This window comes from Aspergillus glaucus, assembly GCF_001890805.1.
Source record: "Aspergillus glaucus CBS 516.65 unplaced genomic scaffold ASPGLscaffold_21, whole genome shotgun sequence".
In the NCBI taxonomy this organism is placed as follows: domain Eukaryota; kingdom Fungi; phylum Ascomycota; class Eurotiomycetes; order Eurotiales; family Aspergillaceae; genus Aspergillus; species Aspergillus glaucus.
This window is the reverse complement of record NW_019170473.1, coordinates 179,392-198,263: the sequence shown is the minus strand read 5'-3', so window position 1 is coordinate 198,263 and position 18,872 is coordinate 179,392. Positions and strand designations below refer to the sequence as shown.

General features: G+C 48.7%; 3 protein-coding genes across 3 annotated transcripts; all 3 read left to right on the top strand.

The window, feature by feature from the left end:
* Positions 1–87: 87 nt before the first annotated feature.
* Positions 88–2,118, top strand: ASPGLDRAFT_60600 (nucleobase cation symporter-1 family protein). Its single transcript, XM_022548445.1, has 5 exons — positions 88–228; positions 290–360; positions 416–665; positions 716–1,440; positions 1,499–2,118. The coding sequence occupies exons 1-5, from the start codon at positions 123–125 to the stop codon at positions 2,000–2,002; spliced, it is 1,656 nt and encodes a 551-aa protein (XP_022397598.1). The 5' UTR covers positions 88–122; the 3' UTR covers positions 2,003–2,118.
* Positions 2,119–2,898: 780 nt separating this feature from the next.
* On the top strand, positions 2,899–5,993 carry ASPGLDRAFT_50872 (uncharacterized protein). The gene has a single exon (XM_022547400.1). It carries the CDS (start codon positions 2,969–2,971, stop codon positions 5,930–5,932), a length of 2,964 nt encoding a protein of 987 aa, XP_022397597.1. The 5' UTR covers positions 2,899–2,968; the 3' UTR covers positions 5,933–5,993.
* A 9,045-nt stretch (positions 5,994–15,038) lies between these two features.
* Positions 15,039–18,828, top strand: ASPGLDRAFT_799676 (putative 1-phosphatidylinositol-4,5-bisphosphate phosphodiesterase Plc1). Its single transcript, XM_022550045.1, has 3 exons — positions 15,039–15,360; positions 15,430–18,595; positions 18,653–18,828. Exons 1-3 carry the CDS (start codon positions 15,135–15,137, stop codon positions 18,672–18,674), a joined length of 3,414 nt encoding a protein of 1,137 aa, XP_022397596.1. The 5' UTR covers positions 15,039–15,134; the 3' UTR covers positions 18,675–18,828.
* The last annotated feature ends 44 nt before the right edge of the window (positions 18,829–18,872 follow it).

Below are 18,872 nucleotides of genomic sequence, written 5' to 3'. Positions count from 1 at the left end.
GTCCGGCAGGGATCTTTATATCATGGGGGGTTCTCTCGTATGTTGTTGATTTTGGCTTTAAATATATTGTTTATTTTATATCGAGCTGGTTCTCTCGTCATCATCTATTATTATTATCCATCATGCCTCGTTTAAAGGTCAAGCAGCTTCTGAAGAAGCTTGAAGTCGCCAATGAGCCCGGGTTGAGCAATGGCCAGTTGATGTTAACGAATGACGACTTGCGGCCAGGTGAGTTCTTCTATTGATAATATAAGAAATGAAAAGGGCAAGAGAAGCTGACACTGTACAGTCGATCCCGAACGACGTCAATGGAAATGGCTCAACTTCGTGGCGTTCTGGGTGGCAGATTCGTTGAATATTGTGCGTTCCCCATATACATCTCCAAGAGAAAAGAGCTAACGGATATTGTGGATAGAATACATGGATGATCTCCTCATCAATGATTCAAGATGGCTTGTCCTGGTGGCAGTCGTGGATCTGTGTCTGGGTGGGATACTTCATTGCGGCCTGCTTCGTCTATCTTACAGGTCGGATTGGAGCTGTATACCATATCTCGTTTCCCGTCGCGGCTCGAGCGTCCTTCGGAATTTGGGGGTCATTCTGGCCAGTGCTTAACAGAGTGGTTATGGCTGTGATTTGGTTTGGTGTGCAATCATACATTGGAGGTACGATATTCCTGACTCGGTTCCGAATACAAATGCTAATATATGGACAGGCGAATGCGTGACATTGATGATCCGATCTATCTGGCCCAGCTACGGAAACCTACGCAACACCCTCCCATCGAGCGCCGGCGTCGACACGATGAACTTTGTCAGCTTCTTCCTCTTCTGGCTCTGCTCACTCCCCGCCCTCTGGTTCCCGATTCACCAGATTCGCCATTTGTTCACCGTCAAAGCGTACTATTCGCCCGCTGCAGCCTTCGCCTTTTTTGCCTGGGCCATTGCCCGTGCCAAGGGCCTTGGACCCATTGTGCATCAACCAAACACCGTTTACGGGAGTACACTAGGCTGGGCGGTTGTGAAAGCATTGATGAGCTGCTTGGGAAACTTTGCGGCCTTGATCATGAACAACCCTGATTTCTCGAGATTCGCGCGGAAACCTAAGGATGCTCTGTGGTCGCAGTTGCTCACCATTCCCTTGGGCTTCGCTATCACCTCGTTTATTGGAATTATTGTTTCGTCGTCTGCTTCGGTTATTTTCGGTCAGTCGGTTTGGAATCCGCTCGACCTGTTGGGAATGTTTCTCGATGGTGCTAGCTCTGCTGAGCGATTTGGGATCTTTGTTATTTCGACAGGGTTTGCCCTGGCTCAGTTGGGAACCAACATTGCTGCAAACTCAGTGTCCGCTGGTACGGATATGACTGCTTTGCTTCCACGGTATCTCACGATCAGACGTGGTGCGTATATCTGCGCGGCAGTTGGTTTGGCGATGTGTCCGGTAAGTCTTATCTTTACCACCGTTCTCCCATAAAAATTGCGAAACTAACAACTTATAGTGGAATCTCGTTTCTTCATCAAACCAATTTACCACATACCTCTCCGCCTACTCCATCTTCCTCTCCTCCATCGCAGGCGTAATGCTCTGCGACTACTACATCATCCGCCGCGGCTACCTCAACATCCACGACCTCTACTCTGCCGAGAAAACCGGAATATATTACCACTACTTCGGATTTTCCTGGCACGCTTACGCCTCCTACATTGCCGGAATCCTCATCAACATTGTCGGTTTCGCGGGAGAAGTTGGCCGCGATGTACCCATTGGCGCACAATATATATACAACATCAATTATTTCTCCGGGTTCCTTGTTTCAGGTACTGTATACTTTATCTTGACGAAGATTGTCCCCATTCCGGGGAAGAGTGAGAAGTGGCGTGAGGTGGATATTGACGAGGAAGTTACTTGGGGACGGGATGTTGTGGGTGATGATACTGAGGAGAGGACTTCGTTAGAGTCTGGACAGAAGAGTCCTAAGATTCACTCTAAAGCATTACCATAGACTGGCTATTGTATATTCAACGATTTCCTTTAATGATTAATGACTTTGATCTAGCTTATCAGGCTTCAATGCTGAATTTGGCAGGTGCTAGTTTTATGTTGAATTTGGAAGACGACAACATACCTAGTTTTTCCATATCCATAGGATATAGCGCCTCATCGGTTATCTTAAGAGACCCGTGCCCACGATAGTCTAGCCGGAAAATCTTTCACACATCTCGATCATCAAGGTGCCGATTCTCTGACGGCTGTGGGAACAGAGGATTAGTACCGAGCTTGGGCTTGGGGGCTTCCGAGTCCATAGCCAGCATTAAGTTTAGTCCATCTTGGATCACTTCTGATGCATCTTTGTTCAGGGTCTTTTCACTTAGGTCCTGTTTGAATTCTAGTAGACGGAATATTGGCACGAAGTTTCTTGTTGAATGCATGGCCAATGATGCGTTGGAAGTAGGCAAGACTGATTTGGCAAGTGTTGTAGATTAGGCATATTAAGGAACAAGCAGCAAGTGATTTACTGGCATTTTTCACTATCCTACATGGCATAAATGCCCTTACAGGGCAATAAAATGAACAAATAGGCTCCAGTATCTCCTTCAATATGTTGAATTATACGCGAGTGCCTAACAATTAACCATTGGTACCTGGATAGAAGAATTTTAATTGACCAAGAAGGTGCCCGTGATATAAAAAGTGGTACAAGTACATCATAACCGTGTTTGGAAATTTCCTTATTGGGACCCCGAAATCGCCCGACATCATATCCCTACCAATATCTGGGCCATTACCATGCTATAATGATTTTCAATGGATCAACAACCGAAATGAATCAACAAATCCGATCAATTGAGTCATTCGGGGTCCTCATTTGGAGCATAAACAGTACAACAACATCGGGGAGCTGAACGTGGCAAGAGGCACAGCCCCGGGTAGAAACTATATAAACCCCTCCTCCCCCCAACAAACCACAATGCCATTCCTCTCTTCTTCATCCCTCTATCTCTCCCGAGGACTCCACTGTAAGCCGTGCAGTGCTCGATACCGAATCCACCGTTTAAGCCACCAGATCCACCGCGTCCCCACTGTTCAGCTGATCGTCGCCAGATCTCAGCTCTCATATTGTCCGCATCCGACGCCACAACATTATCACACATTTGCACCACATCGAAAGGAAATGTCGTCCGGTGCTCTTCCTCAGACTCTTCGCTCCATCACGGCCACCAAAATCGGTGAGCTTTCCAAGCAGCGTGCTCTTTTCGACCAACGGAAAACCGAGATCGCCAATGCTGCTGCTGCCGCCCCGAACCTGCGAGCCAAGGCCCAGGTTTTGCTGGAAGGCGTTACCAAGCTCAAGGGACACCCGAATGATGCGTTTGACAGAGAGCAGCTAGACGCTACGGAAACAGATCTCTCCACTCTGATGATTGATGATGGTTCGGAGCGGGCTGCCCATATCAATATCCGCCGGTTTCTCTTACAGGGACAATATGACCCATCTGTTTCCGACTGGGCGCTACAGGATTGGATCTCGGAGTTGGAGCAGGAGATCCAACATTTGGTTCTGAAGCATCAACACGCTTCGTTCTACAGTGGCTTGGTTACGGAGTGGTTGGCGAATCTGGATGAGACTACTTCGGAGGAGCCTGAGGCTGGCAATTCTGGCCGGTCGGAAATGCATGAGCAGCGCGCGACGTGGGAGGGCTATGTTTTCAACAAGACGAATGTCGACGCGGACCGCATCCACAGTTATCTGGACGACCTGTTCACCAAGACTCCTCTTACACAGCAAGCGCTCAAAAAGTTGCGAGAGAGCGTTAGTCGCTTTGGGGGGGACCTTTCTGGACGGAAGAAATGGTTCACTGCGGATGTGCTCAAGACGGTTACTGAGGCGCTGTTGAAATCGGATCTTCTCACCAAGGATAAGACGATCATTTTGAAGGAGTTCATGCGTAATCCGGCAGTCACTCAGGAGGTCGTCGACGTGCTCAACATGCGTCTTGCGGCTCTGGACAGCTGGGATTGGCCCGCTGGCGAGGCCATCCCCTTGGAAATGCGTCGACAGCTCAACGGCAAGTACCGTGTGTACATGGATGAAGACCTGCTCGACAGTATCATGTTCCAATTCCTTGGGCTTGAGTGGTCTGTGAAGTTCCGGGAAGTGTTCAGTACGTTCCGCGACAGTCAGGCTTGGTATACATTGCGTGAGCATATCTCCGAGCGCGAGAAGAACCGTCGCCGATATTATTCCATAGATCAAACGAAAGTCTACACCACCAAAAGTGTCAACGACCATCGACAAAAAACATACAAAGATCAGTACTTCATGACTCAACTGCCCACTCCAATGGAATCGGGTGTTCCAGATTACGACGGTGAAGAGAGCGTTGATTCAGCTTGGGGGGAAACGCAAAAGGAAAAGCAAAAGAATCCCCTAGAGACCAAGCACTCTCTACTTCACCTTCTGGTAACCGAATCGATTATCCAATCTACCCTCCATGGCCAGTTCACAGCCATCCGCTCCGACTTCAAGTACTTTGGTCCGTCGCTGCCCCACGAGACGATCCTGACTGTCCTATCTTACTTCGGGGTTCCCGACAACTGGATTCGCTTCTTCAAGATCTTCCTCGAGATGCCTATGAAGTTTGTCCAAGATGGATCGAACGCCACGACCCGAGCCCGACAGCGCGGCGTCCCCATGAGCCATGCACTCTCGGATTGCTTCGGGGAGGTTGTCTTGTTCTGCATGGATTATACCGTGAACCGGCACACAGATGGGGCTTTCCTCTACCGTCTACATGATGACTTTTGGTTCTGGGGAAATGAGGCTACCTGCGTCAAAGCTTGGAAGGCGATGTCAGACTTTGCTAGAACGGTGGGCCTGGAATTCAACGAGGAGAAGACGGGCACGGTGCAGATCACGAACGACAATGATCAGGCACCGCCAGGGGCTTTTAGCAAAGAGCAGAAGGCTGCTGATGCTGATACAGTTCTGCCGGCCGGCGACATTCGCTGGGGCTTCCTCAAACTCGATGCGCAACAAGGCCGTTTCATTATCGACCAGGAGCAAGTGGACAACCATATCGCAGAGTTGAAGCACCAGCTCTCGTCGTGCAAGAGCATCTTTGCCTGGGCACAGGCGTGGAACAGCTACTTTGCGCGCTTCTTCCCCAACAACTTTGCCAAACCCGCCGTGTGTTTCGGGCGAGACCATATCGACATGGCTATCTCGACCCTCGGCCGCATCGAGCGCACAGTCGTCGAATCCTTCACAGGTTCGCCTAGCGGCGTGACGGATTATCTTCGCAAAGTGATCGCAGACCGGTTCGGCATTCACGAACTCCCGGAGGGATTCTTCTACTTCCCGGTTGAACTCGGTGGCTTGGAACTCGCCAATCCGTACATTCCCCTTCTAGCCATGCGCGAGGATATCAAGCAAACGCCGCAGGGCCGCCTCCAACGAGTCTTCATCGAAGATGAAGCGAAATACAACGCGGCTAAGAAGAGATTCGAGGAATCCGGCCCTAATACCTCTGTTGTGGGCAGTATCTACGATGACAGTGACGACGAGGAAAGACCATCATCGTCGACAAATTTCCCCACTCTGGATGAATACAGACGTCACCCCGAAACCTACAGCGCTCCTCTCCTCAATGCATATGAAGACCTCACTCGCATCCCCGAGGAAGCTAGCATCAAACAATCCCCCAACTTCCGAGGCACGCAGTCTTCCCTGCAGCAGAAACTCGTGGACGATGACAACGTGAAGATCTCTGGAGAGTGGGATGACATGTCGGCGTACTGGCGCTGGACGGCAGAGTTGTATCACCGTGAGATGGTCGCGAGATATGGTGGACTGGCGGCAGTGAACCGGGAATTCATGCCGTTGGGTGTTGTCAAGACGTTGAAGGAGGGACGCATGAGGTGGGAGAATTAGATTAAGAGCTACGGTTTTACTCCGTAAGGGAGCTTTGTGTTACTAGTTATGACAAAAAAAACTGCAGTGCAGTATGAAATGATGAATGATATCTCTACTTTCGATGACAGATCCAAATATAACATGGTCATTTGACTTGATCACCTGAGTACATGCATAAACTAAATGGTCCAGAACCATACTAGCAACATTCCACGTAGAGGTACCCGTATCCCTTGCTGAAACATCGACTGTCATGTATATTTATAGCGGTGTTATGCATAAAGTAACCATACCAACCAGCTTTACAGTTCCTTACAGTTATCGCAATTAAACTCAGCCAGCCACTTCAATCCTCGAATGTACAGCATTCCGAGTCGGTGGGGCCAGCGAGACTGTAACAGCTCGATGGAGTATCCGTAGGTACTAGACAAAGAATGAATGAATGGCATGATCCAGCCAGGGACATTTGAAAGGCGGCTGGCAACGTCCGGAAATGTTCTAGAAGGATTTTGGAAGTGTCAAGCACCATACCATTTACTATTATGTGTACAGAGGTGATTAGTGACTGAATCATCTGTAGTTAGCGTACTGGCTCCCATTTTGTAATAACGGGATGATTCAGTGTGGTGACAGGGATGATGACTCAAAGCAGTTACAGAGCAAGGTATGTGATCTATGCAATGCAAGGACCGCCTGCAACGGTTTTATCAGATAATAGCGGGATATCGGATGTATTTATTGTAAAGATACCAGTCACGTAGGTACATTTGTACTGCGTACAAGTACATCTGTATGGAATAAACTAGATGACCTATCCTGTACACATTCCGTACGAGGATATCTGCTGCGTACGGAAGTTTCGAAGCGAAACGAGACGAAACGCATCGTAAGTTGGTTAGCTAGCCTTGCTTAGCAACGGTCGGCTATTCACCCGGCAATGCTCCGTACAATAGCTATGATAATTACAGGGGTATGGTCTCGGGGTAAGTTTCCAGCCGTCGGTGTAAAAGCCCAGAGGCAGAGCATAGAAAGTGGGGAGCGTGAGCGTAACGGTGAAGAATATTCCCAGAAAGGACTACCCCGGGAAATAAAAAAAATAAAAAAAAGTTTCACCCCGTGCAGTTGGGCAGGATACAGAAGTTAACTTTGAGTCAAGAAATCCTGCAGCAGTCGTATGGCGGATATCTCCGTGGGAAATTACCGAAACTGGAAAATAAACTTTTTTAGCACCAAGATCGCTTTGCGGAGGATCGGTAGACAAGGAAGATGAAAAAATAAGAGAAAGCCACCGCACAGACAATTACCAAGGCTGACCGAGGCTGAAGATACCGTGTCCTAAGCACGGATGTGGCGGAAGGTTTAAGACAGACACACGGATCCCTCGCTAGTGATAGCCAAGCTTGGGCGTATTCCCGGGAATCGCGATATCGGAAACTTGGTTTTCTGGTACCGCACAGTAGTGTGCAAGCGAAGGGTTCTGGAAACAGGAAAGCACAGGGCCCAAAGAACGGTCGTTGATTGGATCACTGGGGTCACTGCTATTTTTAGTCGCAAATTGGAGATCTAAGATGGAGTTCGGAGATCGACTGATCAAACTGTAACATCTGATAATGCGTCTCATTTCGGTTCAATTGATGCCGTTATCTCTAGCGAGTCAGATATGCCACGCCGTCTAAACTTTCTGTACAGCACATGAGCACTTCCTGGAAAAGTTGCCGGAATCTGACAGGCAATATCGTGGCCTAGTGCTGACAGCTGAGCTCAGGTGGCTTGTTACCGGAGCGGACCGTCACAGCCTGAGAAAAACGGCGGAAGGTAGAAAATAAAAAACCAATTGGCTCCGTCTGACAGTATGTACCTCGTATAAATCCACATCCCTGTATCCACAGCTCGTGATTCGAAACTGACGAATCCTCAAGGTGGGTGTCTTCCAAAGAAAAGCGAGACAGGGTGTAATCTCGGAGTCTCAGCCTCAACTCCGTGGATTCGCAGTTGCCGATATTACAGTGTGCGATGATATTCTCTGTAAAGGGCACAAAATGATACGAGTAGCGAGGGAGGATCGAACTTGGTATCGGATTATCCGGATATCGCATTCAAATGTTTCTTTCCAGCCACAGTGGGTCTATGGCCCATAGCCTGACAGAAATAGAGTCACCATGATCATAGATCTGCCAGTGTTGGTATTATTCGATAGTATCGTAGTAGTGGGTGCAGCAAGTAGGCGGGTATTCCTGGGTTCGAGGAGGGCTTCTGAGGACCGGGGCAGTAAATCTGGACTCGTCAAGTTAGCCAAATCGGAATAGAGCATGTATTGATACAAGGCTGTTGTCAGTAACACCCCAGTAAACCACTCACTTGCTATCACATCGTCTCAGGGAATCAAACACAACCAGCATCAGGAATGACGGGCAATCGAATGACACTTGCAGATATCCGGTAAATGAGCAGGCTTATGGCGCAAAAAAGACAACAGATGATATTGACGATGACGAGGAGTTGATTTTGGATGGGGCTGAAGCTGCATCTATCCCCAAACACGTGCCTCGTACTCTGCATCCTGGACAATGTGACTGATGAGTTAACACGTCATCCTCCAGTAATCCCAGCACAATGGCCATTATCGGAATTGATTACCGTTTCATGATGGCTGCGGTATTATCGTTTACTTGCACCTGGTGCATACTGTCAAGGTCCAGCTGTTTCGAGATGACCATGGAATAGACTGGTCTTACCTTTATGACAGGAGATCCTGTCCCATACTGTTGGAACTGTCATGTATCAATCTGTCGTACGGAATACAATACCAGGTTTTGCAATACCGTACAGTATCAATTCATTAACGTCCAAATGACTCATGTAGTGGTCTGTAAGCGATCTTTGCAAAGGTGCGGGAATCGGAAATGCCAAGGGATGCGCATCATCAGTGCAAACGTCCCCGGATTATGTCTACTATTGGCGTATAAGCAGGTGATAGTAGTGAGGACTGTGCAGGCTTTATGGTCTTTTTCTTTTCATCTCCTGTAGATCGCTCTTATTTGTCATTAATATTTGCTTGCTAGATGGCAGGTATTACCTATGGTTTGTGTACAGAGGGCTTCCCCACAAAAGCGTTTTCCCCTGAGTCAAACCAAGGTAAGCTTACAATGTTACGCGAAATACGCGTACAAATACAGTTATGACATGACAATAATGGCAATACACGCTAATGCAGCAGATGCAGTAACCAGTATGGCGGGATGCAGGGATTATTGTCTTTTTTTTTTTTTTTTTTTTTGAACCTTTTGTGCTCTGCCGCGTCGGAGAAAAAAAATGTAAGAGGCTTAATCGAGGGTCCATGATGTCATTCTTTTTTCATTGCTTAATTTTATTTTATCCCTTTCTTTTTTTTTTTCTTTTTCTGTCGCGTTTCTTGATTGTTTGCAAAATGATATACAGAATGAGCGCACAAGTATTAATCATGCCATGAAAAAAGGAGGAAATTACTGAGGTAGGTCGGTCGCATTAGGGGAGGGGAACGGCCGGGGGCACTTGCAGACAGAAAAATGTGATGATCGTAGCCAAGGAGTTCGGATGCAAGATCACAACAGAAAACAGACACAAACAAAGCTGTCAATTGTGGGCCATAGCGTTGAATTAACCACCAATATGAACAAATGTCTGTAAATCGCTCAGGAGAAACTTATCGTATCACTGTAGCTAACCGAACGGCAGTGGACTGTAGTACTCGGCAGTGCTGCTCCATACTACCGAGTACTAGAGCAGTTCATCACAGTTTAGGGCAGTGATTTATTGAGGTCTGAAACACCAGCGTCAAGTTACGGGGCAGGGCTCTGTGCTTTAGGGCTTTCCCCTCAGCCAGTCATATTCTCGCTGCTCCTCTATTCCCACCCTCCTTGGCTTCGTGGCACGTCACAGCACGGCTTGATCGTGCCCGTGGGAGTCTGGCGGCAATTTGGCAATCAATCAGGTCGTGTTTTTTTCTTATTCGTTTGATCATCAGGATTATCAGCGCACAAGTCGTTCTCTGTATTTGTACACGGCGATTAATACTGGATTGGATGGAGCACCGGCGCTGCCGAGTACGCTGTACTGTGTGCGGTCAGACCCAGAAACGCCCCCGCCAGGAGCACGCGAGATTCAACGATAACAGCGGCCAAAAAAGATGATCAAGATGATCGCGTACGGGCTGCTCACCGTACGGAGTACTCCGTCCATGAGCGCTTACCTATACAAGGTATTCCGTCCGTACGGCGCTGCTTGGGAGGGGTAAGTTTCCATATTACAGTACCGGGCATATACCAGGCTTGACCTCTCGAACCACTTACAGAATACTCTACAGGGCAGGACCTTGAAGTGATCCGCGAACTGTCAATTAATCAATCAATCACTTTCGTTCGTTTCCTCCCGACGGTCCGCAGCGTAGCTAGCCGCTAACTTCTTCACCCCCCTCTTTCGGCCGCTCTTCTCCGGGCACTACGCCGCTGTACATATCTCTGCACTATGACAGCAGCGAGTTTTTTTTTTTTTTTTTTTTTTTTTTTCGGAATTGATGACATATTACTTGATGGATTGATTGTCGTTCCGCTACAGCCGCGACTTACCCCATACTGCAACTTGCTATGGAGTAAGTACATGGTACAGATCACGTTGTGCACGGTTCGGTCGGTAGCGGTAGGACCGGATGATGGCGGCGCTTTCATCAAAATATTCCGTAGCAAGCAGTGCAATAGTACGGCGCTTTACTATATGAAGGGATCTCAACATACCGACTAATGTGCGCTTCCTATAAAGGCAGTAAGCAATGTACGAAAAATTTATGCTAACGGCAGAGAAAGAGAGAGAGAGAGAGAAGACGGTAAAGAGGGAGCACGCTAAAACTCGTTGAGGAATTCCGAGTGATACGATAAATTGCGACAATTGGCAAGAAGATCCGACAATTGCCCGAGTACCAACCTCTACTCTGTACACGGTCAGAATACGATGTCTACCCATTATTGTGGATGCAGTTGATAAGGCATTTGCATTTGCATTTGCATCCCATTCCACATGCAGCGGTTCTTCTGCTTGGTTGGTCAGTGAACGATATGACATGTCCACTGACAACTGACAACATACTGCTACCCTAATGTCTTTGCATGAAATCAGTCGGTCTGTCGTACCGGCATGGATACCGAAAAGGATTGTACATAGTATGGAGGACAGGTAGATCACACATGGCCAACTCAGCAACGCGGGTTCAACGATGCGGGGTTGGGATGCGCTTGCAGTGAACTTGAGATGATAGATGTATTCTCAGCCGATCGCGTTGGGTATCTATTAGCAGAAACCCTACAGTATATGGAAAACAGGGTATTTCGTAAGGCAAAGATTTACCAATACGTGATATATTCCGTACCAGAGGCCAGTGGTGTTACACCAGTGAAGTAGAGTATCCCGAGAGACTATGGCGTAGGTTTGATTGACGGCTGTGCCGTGTTAACAGCAGGTCCAGGCGTACAACAATCGCCTAGATGGTCAAAGTTCCACGTTGGTATCCGGATTCGTAGTCCACCAGAAATTGAATCTCTCCACTACTTTGGTGGCAGATAATTTGCTGATGCTCTTTGTTTCAACAACAGCACGCCATGACCTAACTCGTCACCTCCATCGTGCCAGATTGTATGACTTTCGTCTTCAGAGAGGTCTGTGTCATAGAGCAGTTCGACTGGCAATGGCTCAAGTCCACCAGGACTGATTCCTGAAAAACATAAGGTCCGTTGTCACCATGTCTTCGTGTGTATCTTAGCCAACGGGGGTCCGACAGGAAGGCTCTCGTTCTGAATGATCTAACAATAGTAAGTCCTGTATCAATGCATATAAGGCTTCACAAAAAGGACGAAATTCGGGTCAGATGCGCCGATGACAGTGAGCTTGTCCATGTCGCCTATGGCAAGAGGCTAGTAGTGAGCCCCTTGGATGTTTAGACCCTTGATGAGATCTCCTATCGGCTAAAAATTCAGCCTTGTTTTGACGCTCTCACCCAGGACGGTATCATAGGCGAGCTCAGAACCAGTCAGTTCTCAATTCCATGATGGGCGTCTCTATGGCCATCTAGAAGATGACATCTGTTGGTCTCTGCGTTAAGCCAGGAGATGCGCGAATTGATTGACTTTCTTGAAGAGATAGAGTGATGGCGAAAAGGAGAAGTTGGGGAGAAATCGGACCGTAGGAGGAAGAAGACGCGAGCAGTTGCCCTCTCTGTCCTATCACATGATTACTTGCATTTCAAGAAGGACCTCACCCGTCTCGTACACCCAGATGTAGCCGCCCAATCTCCCAATAAGACTCATATAATGACGTACTTCGTACTATGGCACTTGTAGTCCATACTGCTCAAGCGTTGTGGAGATCCCTTCTCCACAGAATATGAAACTTTCCCCTTTGCCCTAACAGGAAGTCATTTGACTCATGCTTTGCCGCTAATCCGCCACGGACTGGATGATCCCAGCTCAAACAGCACAAAGGGTGATCGATTCGGAAATATGCTGCTGATTATTGGCCCTGGCTTAACGTTGGACAATACACGAAAGTTTACTTGGTGTACAGAGCAAGGCCCCCAGGCACTAACCACTGTGTCGGGAACAGTGAGGAATCCCTGAATAATGATGATGTATTTTACATGCACAATTACCAGCGGTTACAAGCACGTTCGTATTTAGGTAATTATCACGGTACAGCCCTAAAGAGTGGGGAAAACAACAAAAAGAAAAACCACCAGGCTCCATTATTATTTTATCCCACTGTCATCACAGATGTTACTTTTTTACCTAGACCTCCTATCTTTTTTATTATTATTACTATTTTGTAAGAAAAATTACATTGTAGGAAAAAGAATAAATGGTGTGATACGGGTCGATAGTTTCGCAGGGGGGTATGTTGATCATTATTGCCCACAGAACCCAGATAGAAAAAAGTGAAACAGCGTCTCAGCCCTCTTCTGGCTGTGAGATTGACAGTGACATGATCCTTTTTCTGCCCCAGGAATGATCGTCCAATGGAACGGCAGATCGTGGGGTCGTCCATCGATACGGTATGTCAGGTATGTCAGGTATGTAAAGTATGTCAGGTAATTCTCCGTAATTTTATCACCCTTAATTAGCAGCTTTAGTGTCAGAAAAGGGGCAATTATTCTGTTGTCCTCGCTGGAGTACTGAGAGCAAATGCCATCGGTTTCAGGAAGCATTCATTCCCTTCGCCCGTTCTCCTTTTCTTGGTTTTCCAGGGATGTCAGGGCGGATTTCTCGAACTTGCCAGCAAAGTTCCAGATCGTCCAATAGTTTGAAAATATCATCATTCTTATGGCACACTGTCATCATCGCGTGTCCAGACTTTTAGTTCCAGCGGCAACTGGGAAGGGCAACAATTGACAGGTAATTATCATACTGCTACTTGTTTCATGCATATTTCATTACGTACATAAAAATTATATACATTCAAAATACATATTACATACATACAAGTACATACATACTCCGTAACTGCTCCGTACGTCAGGGGGCCCACCCCAGCTTTTCTTTCTCTTTTCCTTCCAATTTCCATCGAAACGGCGTCTTTTTTCTACCCTCCACCCACCAATGCCTATTCATGCCTGTTCTTTTTCTCTGACTCCTGCCACGGATTTCTTTCCTTCAAGTATATTTTCTCTCACTTTTCCTACAGTCAATTTCCTCATTGCTTTCTCTTATCATCTCATTGCATCTATATGACATTTTCGCGAAACATTCCACCATCCTCTCCTTCCGTCGCATGATCACTGTCAATCCGTTTTGCTACCGCTGCAGGTTCTCCTCCCACGTAATAGTGCAGCAACTTCCGACATAACCAGCCAGCCTTCTTTTGCCCAACCTCGGTCCAATCGCCGACTCTTTCTCGTTTCCTTGCCTTCCTTGTTTCCGCTTTGGACCGCGTGCGTCTTACACTCTACGGTGTGTTGGCAGGCAGGTCATTCCATCCTTCTGCACGCGCCCTGTCTGCCGTCGGGGCCGATTCGTCTTGGTGCGATCATAGCCCTCTCTATCTTTCCCTCTCAGCCTTCCTATCTATCCGTCTGCCTGTGTGTGAGAGTGAGTGAGTGAGTGAGTGAGTGAGTGAGTGTGTGTGTGTGTGTGTGTGTGTGTGTGTGTGTGTGTGTGTGTGTGTGTGTGTGTGTGTGTGTGTGTGTGTGTGTGTGTGTGTGTGTGTGTGTGTGCGTATCTCTCCGCGTGCTCCGTCGCATTTCCCGCACGGTGCCTTATGGTCTGCCTTGTTGGGAATACGCGCTTATCCTTACAAGCCCCCCTCATATACATATATGCACATCCCCGGACAAGGGCATCCCATTGATAACAAAGCATTTGTACAGTACAGGAACCATACGGTCTTTTGAAATCTGCGTGCAACCCGGTACTTTCTCCGTCTTTCTCCTCCGCCTTTCCGACGAGTTCCAGTCAACCGGACTGTCCGCTGCAACCCACCCAGTCTATCTGTTTCTGTGCGTCTTGGCTGTCTGTTTTCCTGCAGAAACACAGCTTTCCCCGCGTGTCAGAAGATCGACAATTTGAAGAGGGGTAATCCAGAGAAACGGAAAGGAATCTTGATTGAGGTTTAAACGGAAGCGCCGGGCAAAGAAAAAAACGACGCGCAACAGGAAAATCGATATATAAAAGACGCAAGGCTCAGTCGACCGTGCGGGAAATAAGCAAACGGACTCGGGATATTTCCCAGTCAGTGTCGTGGCTCCTCCTTCCCTTTTGATGAGCTGAACAGCCTTTCATTCCAACTATTGTCGCAAGTGGCCTATTCTCTCGATTCGTGCGAGGTCAGGCCACCTCGTGAAACCTCGCTGTCACACAGCACCTGTGCCCGTTTCCAACTGCTCTTCAGGAACGCCTGCTCTCTTTCCTTTCCGCGAGCGCTCTCCCGCAGGGCTCTCCGCATAGCATCAAAGGCAGGCCAAGATGCAGAGAACAAGACCTGTGCAATTCCGTTAAGGACGTGGCTCTTCATTCTTCTTGCGCCTATCACAACAGTCAACACACTTTCCCTTTCTTACTCTCCCTCGGCTCATATTGAATTTTATCACGTTAGCGACTACCTCATCTGTCTTGTGTCACAGAGTCCAGGTGACTCAAAGCCATTGACACGGTTTCAATCGCATTCTTAACCCCGCGTTTTGCAGTCGAGTGTATAGTTTATCAACATGGCTTACGCTGCTGCCTCGCCGTCCGCCCTGAATGGCGAGACTCAACCGAATTCAAAAGTTCCATCCATCCCGAAACTCAAGCATACAAAACTCCCTCGTGTCATCACATCTCTTCCGCTAGCTCCGGCTCCTGCTTCGGCTCCTACTCGCATATCACCTCTTGCGACCACTCCGAACTCCTTGTTTCCTACCTACGTTCCTTCCAATGCTTCTAGTCCCTCCGGTACCCCCCTGCAGACTACCACAGACGGGCCTTGCTGTCGTATTCCTTCTTACCCACTCGCCAACCCAGGTCCTTTCGAACTCGGTGAATCTATGATGACAGACAATGCCAATGCCTCAAGTGACACCGTTATTCCCAATCCGTTCAAAGGTCCCGGCTTGATGCGTCGTATATCTCGGGGTGCAGCCAATAAACTCACGCGGAGGAGGGCATCGGCTTCCCAAAATGAGAAGCGTGACCGCAGCTCCGGTCCCGTCATAATGCGTCGTCGCAGGGACAGTAAAACCAGCACACAAGGTCGGGAAAGCGCCCTTGATTCGAGCAATGAGGATGACAGCATGGAGGCCCTCGATTCTCTGGGTGCCTGGCGCGGAACCGAACCGTGCAGTCTTTCTAATGAAGATATACTGTCCACTCCTGATGGCGGCGTGGCCGCCCCAAAGGCCGATCCAGCCATCCAGCGCGGTACCTTGTTGACGAAAGTAACCAAGAAACGGCGGAAGCAGGTGCAGTTCTTTCTGGACCTCGACACCGCCAAGGTTTACTGGGATGTCTCCAACCCAACTAAGCGGTTCTACATCGACGACATGAAGGAGATACGCGTCGGACCGGATGCCCGCAACTACCGTGAAGAACATCAGGTCTCAGAAGATGCGGAAAGCCGCTGGTTCACGATCATCATTTCCGATTCTGAACGGTCTAAAGGCCGTACAGTCAAAACATTGCATTTAATCGCTCCAAACCGCCGCATTCTTGAGCTTTGGACCTCCACTTTGGAGCACATTTCGCGATACAGAATTGGCCTCATGGCTGGCTTGGCTGGTTCCAGCCAGAGCGAGGCGGTTCTGAAGGCTCACTGGCAGCGTGAGATGTCGAGGATCTTCGCACAGGGCATCAAGCCTGATGAGGAAGAAAGCCTCAATTTTGGTGCTGTTGAGAGCGTGTGTCGCAGTTTGCACATCAACTGCTCCAAGAACATGCTTAGGGCCCAATTCTCCAAAGCGGACGCTGGCCAGAAAGGGAGACTGAACTTTATCGAGTTCAAAGACTTCCTTAAGCGGCTAAAAGAGAGAAAAGATACCAAGGAGATCTACAAAGCCCAGGCTGCAGACCATAAGGCTGGCCTTACCGTTGACGAATTCCTGTCCTTCTTGCGCAACGAACAGAGGGAAGATGTTGACTCAGATTGTGCTCATTGGGTTTCGATCTTCGAGAAGTTCGTTCGGAAACCGAAGCCGCGTGGCCCCAATGTTCCCGAATCCCCGGTGACCCAGGCACCGCCGCGAATGGGTCTGGACGCTTTCTCTTCTTACATCACATCGGCTTGCAATGGCATCTATGCGTCCAAACCACCCCAATCGAGATTCGATCGGCCTCTAAACGAGTATTTCATCTCAAGCTCACACAACACCTACCTTTTGGGACGTCAAGTGGCTGGAGCGTCCAGTACCGAGGCATATATCACCGCGTTGACGCAGGGTTGTCGTTGTGTAGAGATTGATTGCTGGGACGGTGCCGATGGCCGACCGATCGTATCGCACGGCAGGACAATGACCACCAGCGTTCTGTTTGCGGATTGCATCTCTGTCATTAACCGTTATGCGTTCGTGGCCTGCGATTTCCCCGTTATTCTGTCCCTCGAAGTTCACTGCAATCCAGACCAACAGCTGGCAATGGTGAAAATCATGAAGGATGCCTTCAAAGAAAAGCTCGTTCTTGAGCCTCTGATTGCGAAGGCCTTTGTTCTGCCATCGCCTGAAGAACTGAAGGGTCGGATTTTGGTCAAAGTCAAGACGTGTGATGAGATTGAAGGGGGTATGCGACAAGATTCGGCACCCTCCTCCACAGCTACAACCGTTGCCACTTCACCTACCACGGGACGGAAGCGCAGTTCGAGTTCACCTTTCCTGCGTCCATCAGCAGCCGATATTCATATGCCCGCTGGCCTTCCCCCTCTTTCCAGCTCTCACACCATTCAACCCGATGGACCAGGTCCCATGATAACACAAGAAAGACGGTCGCTCACAACAACGAGCATGAGCAGTGCCACTGATGACAGCGATAGTGCTTTTATGTCCATGTCACAAGACAAGAAACGACGCCAGAAGAGCAAGATCACCAAACCTCTCTCGGACTTGGGTATTTACACCAAAGGTTACAAATGGCACAGCTTCACATCTGTTGACAGCCAGCGCTACAACCACGTGTACTCCTTTGCTGAACGGTCATTCGAAGGCATTTGCCGTGAACACGAAAACAAGGTCATGTTTGAAAAGCACAACCGAAAATACTTGACGCGAGTCTATCCATCCGGTTTCCGCTTGCGATCTTCCAACTTTGATCCTCTCAAGTTTTGGCGGCGCGGTGTGCAAATGGCGGCTCTCAATTGGCAAACGTACGACATTGGTATGCAGTTGAACCAAGCCATGTTTGCTGCGGGCACCGACCGCATGGGGTATATTCTAAAGCCAGAGAGTCTCCGCGTCTCCGACCCATTCGATGCAGAGAAGAAGCTGAAAACCGAACGGAAGCGTGTCGAGTTCTCGGTTGACGTGATTTCGGCTCAACAACTACCTCGCCCAAGCAGCATCGGACCCGATGATAACATCAACCCATACGTCGAGATCGAAATGTTCAGTGCTGATGACCGTGGCCAGAGCCTGGTTGTTGGAGAAGGAGGCATGAATGCTTCTGCGCGCAACGGCATTTCTGGACTCGGGTTCCCGCATAGGCGGCGCACTAAAATTGAACAAAGCAATGGTTACAACCCCATCTTCAACGATCGTTTCAAGCTGTCGCTTGAGACAAAGTATCCCGACTTGGTGTTCGTCCGCTGGGTCGTCTGGAGCTCCGTCGATGGACGCACACCTGGCAACAACAGTGTCCAGTTGGCCACCTTCACCGCGAAGCTTAGCAGCTTGTCTCAGGGCTACCGATACTTGCCGTTATATGACGGCAGTGGTGATCAGTTCCTCTTCTCGACCCTCTTCTGCAAGATCACCAAAAAGGAGCCCGTCCCTGTTCCACGGCTAGAGGTCGAGGAACTCAGGGCCGAGAGAATGGGTATTCTCCGACAAATCAGCCAAACCGTCTTCAAACGCGGTACCTCCACTGAACGGGATCGGGATCAACAGTCGGAGAAGGGCAGCGAGTCTCTAGCAAGTCCGGAAGACAGATACACTACTTCTCCAGTCTTAACCCCTACCGTTTCTGCCACATCGACGACATCGTCGCTGCCTCTATCATAGACGTGCGGGTAGCCATCTATCTCTCGTTTTGTCCTTTTCTTTCATCATTTTCATTTTACTCTTTGATTTACTGTTTTCGATTATCACGACTCATCTTCTCTCATATCCAACCATGTGCAAATAAAAGGAGCGGCGTTTTTGATTTGTTTTTCATTTCTTTCTTCATGGGAGCTTATGGCGCGTTGCGGTCACTCATGGGTTCTTGAAAGCCATGGCATTTGACAACATCTTGTTATATTTTTGTTCATTCTGTTACCAACGGGC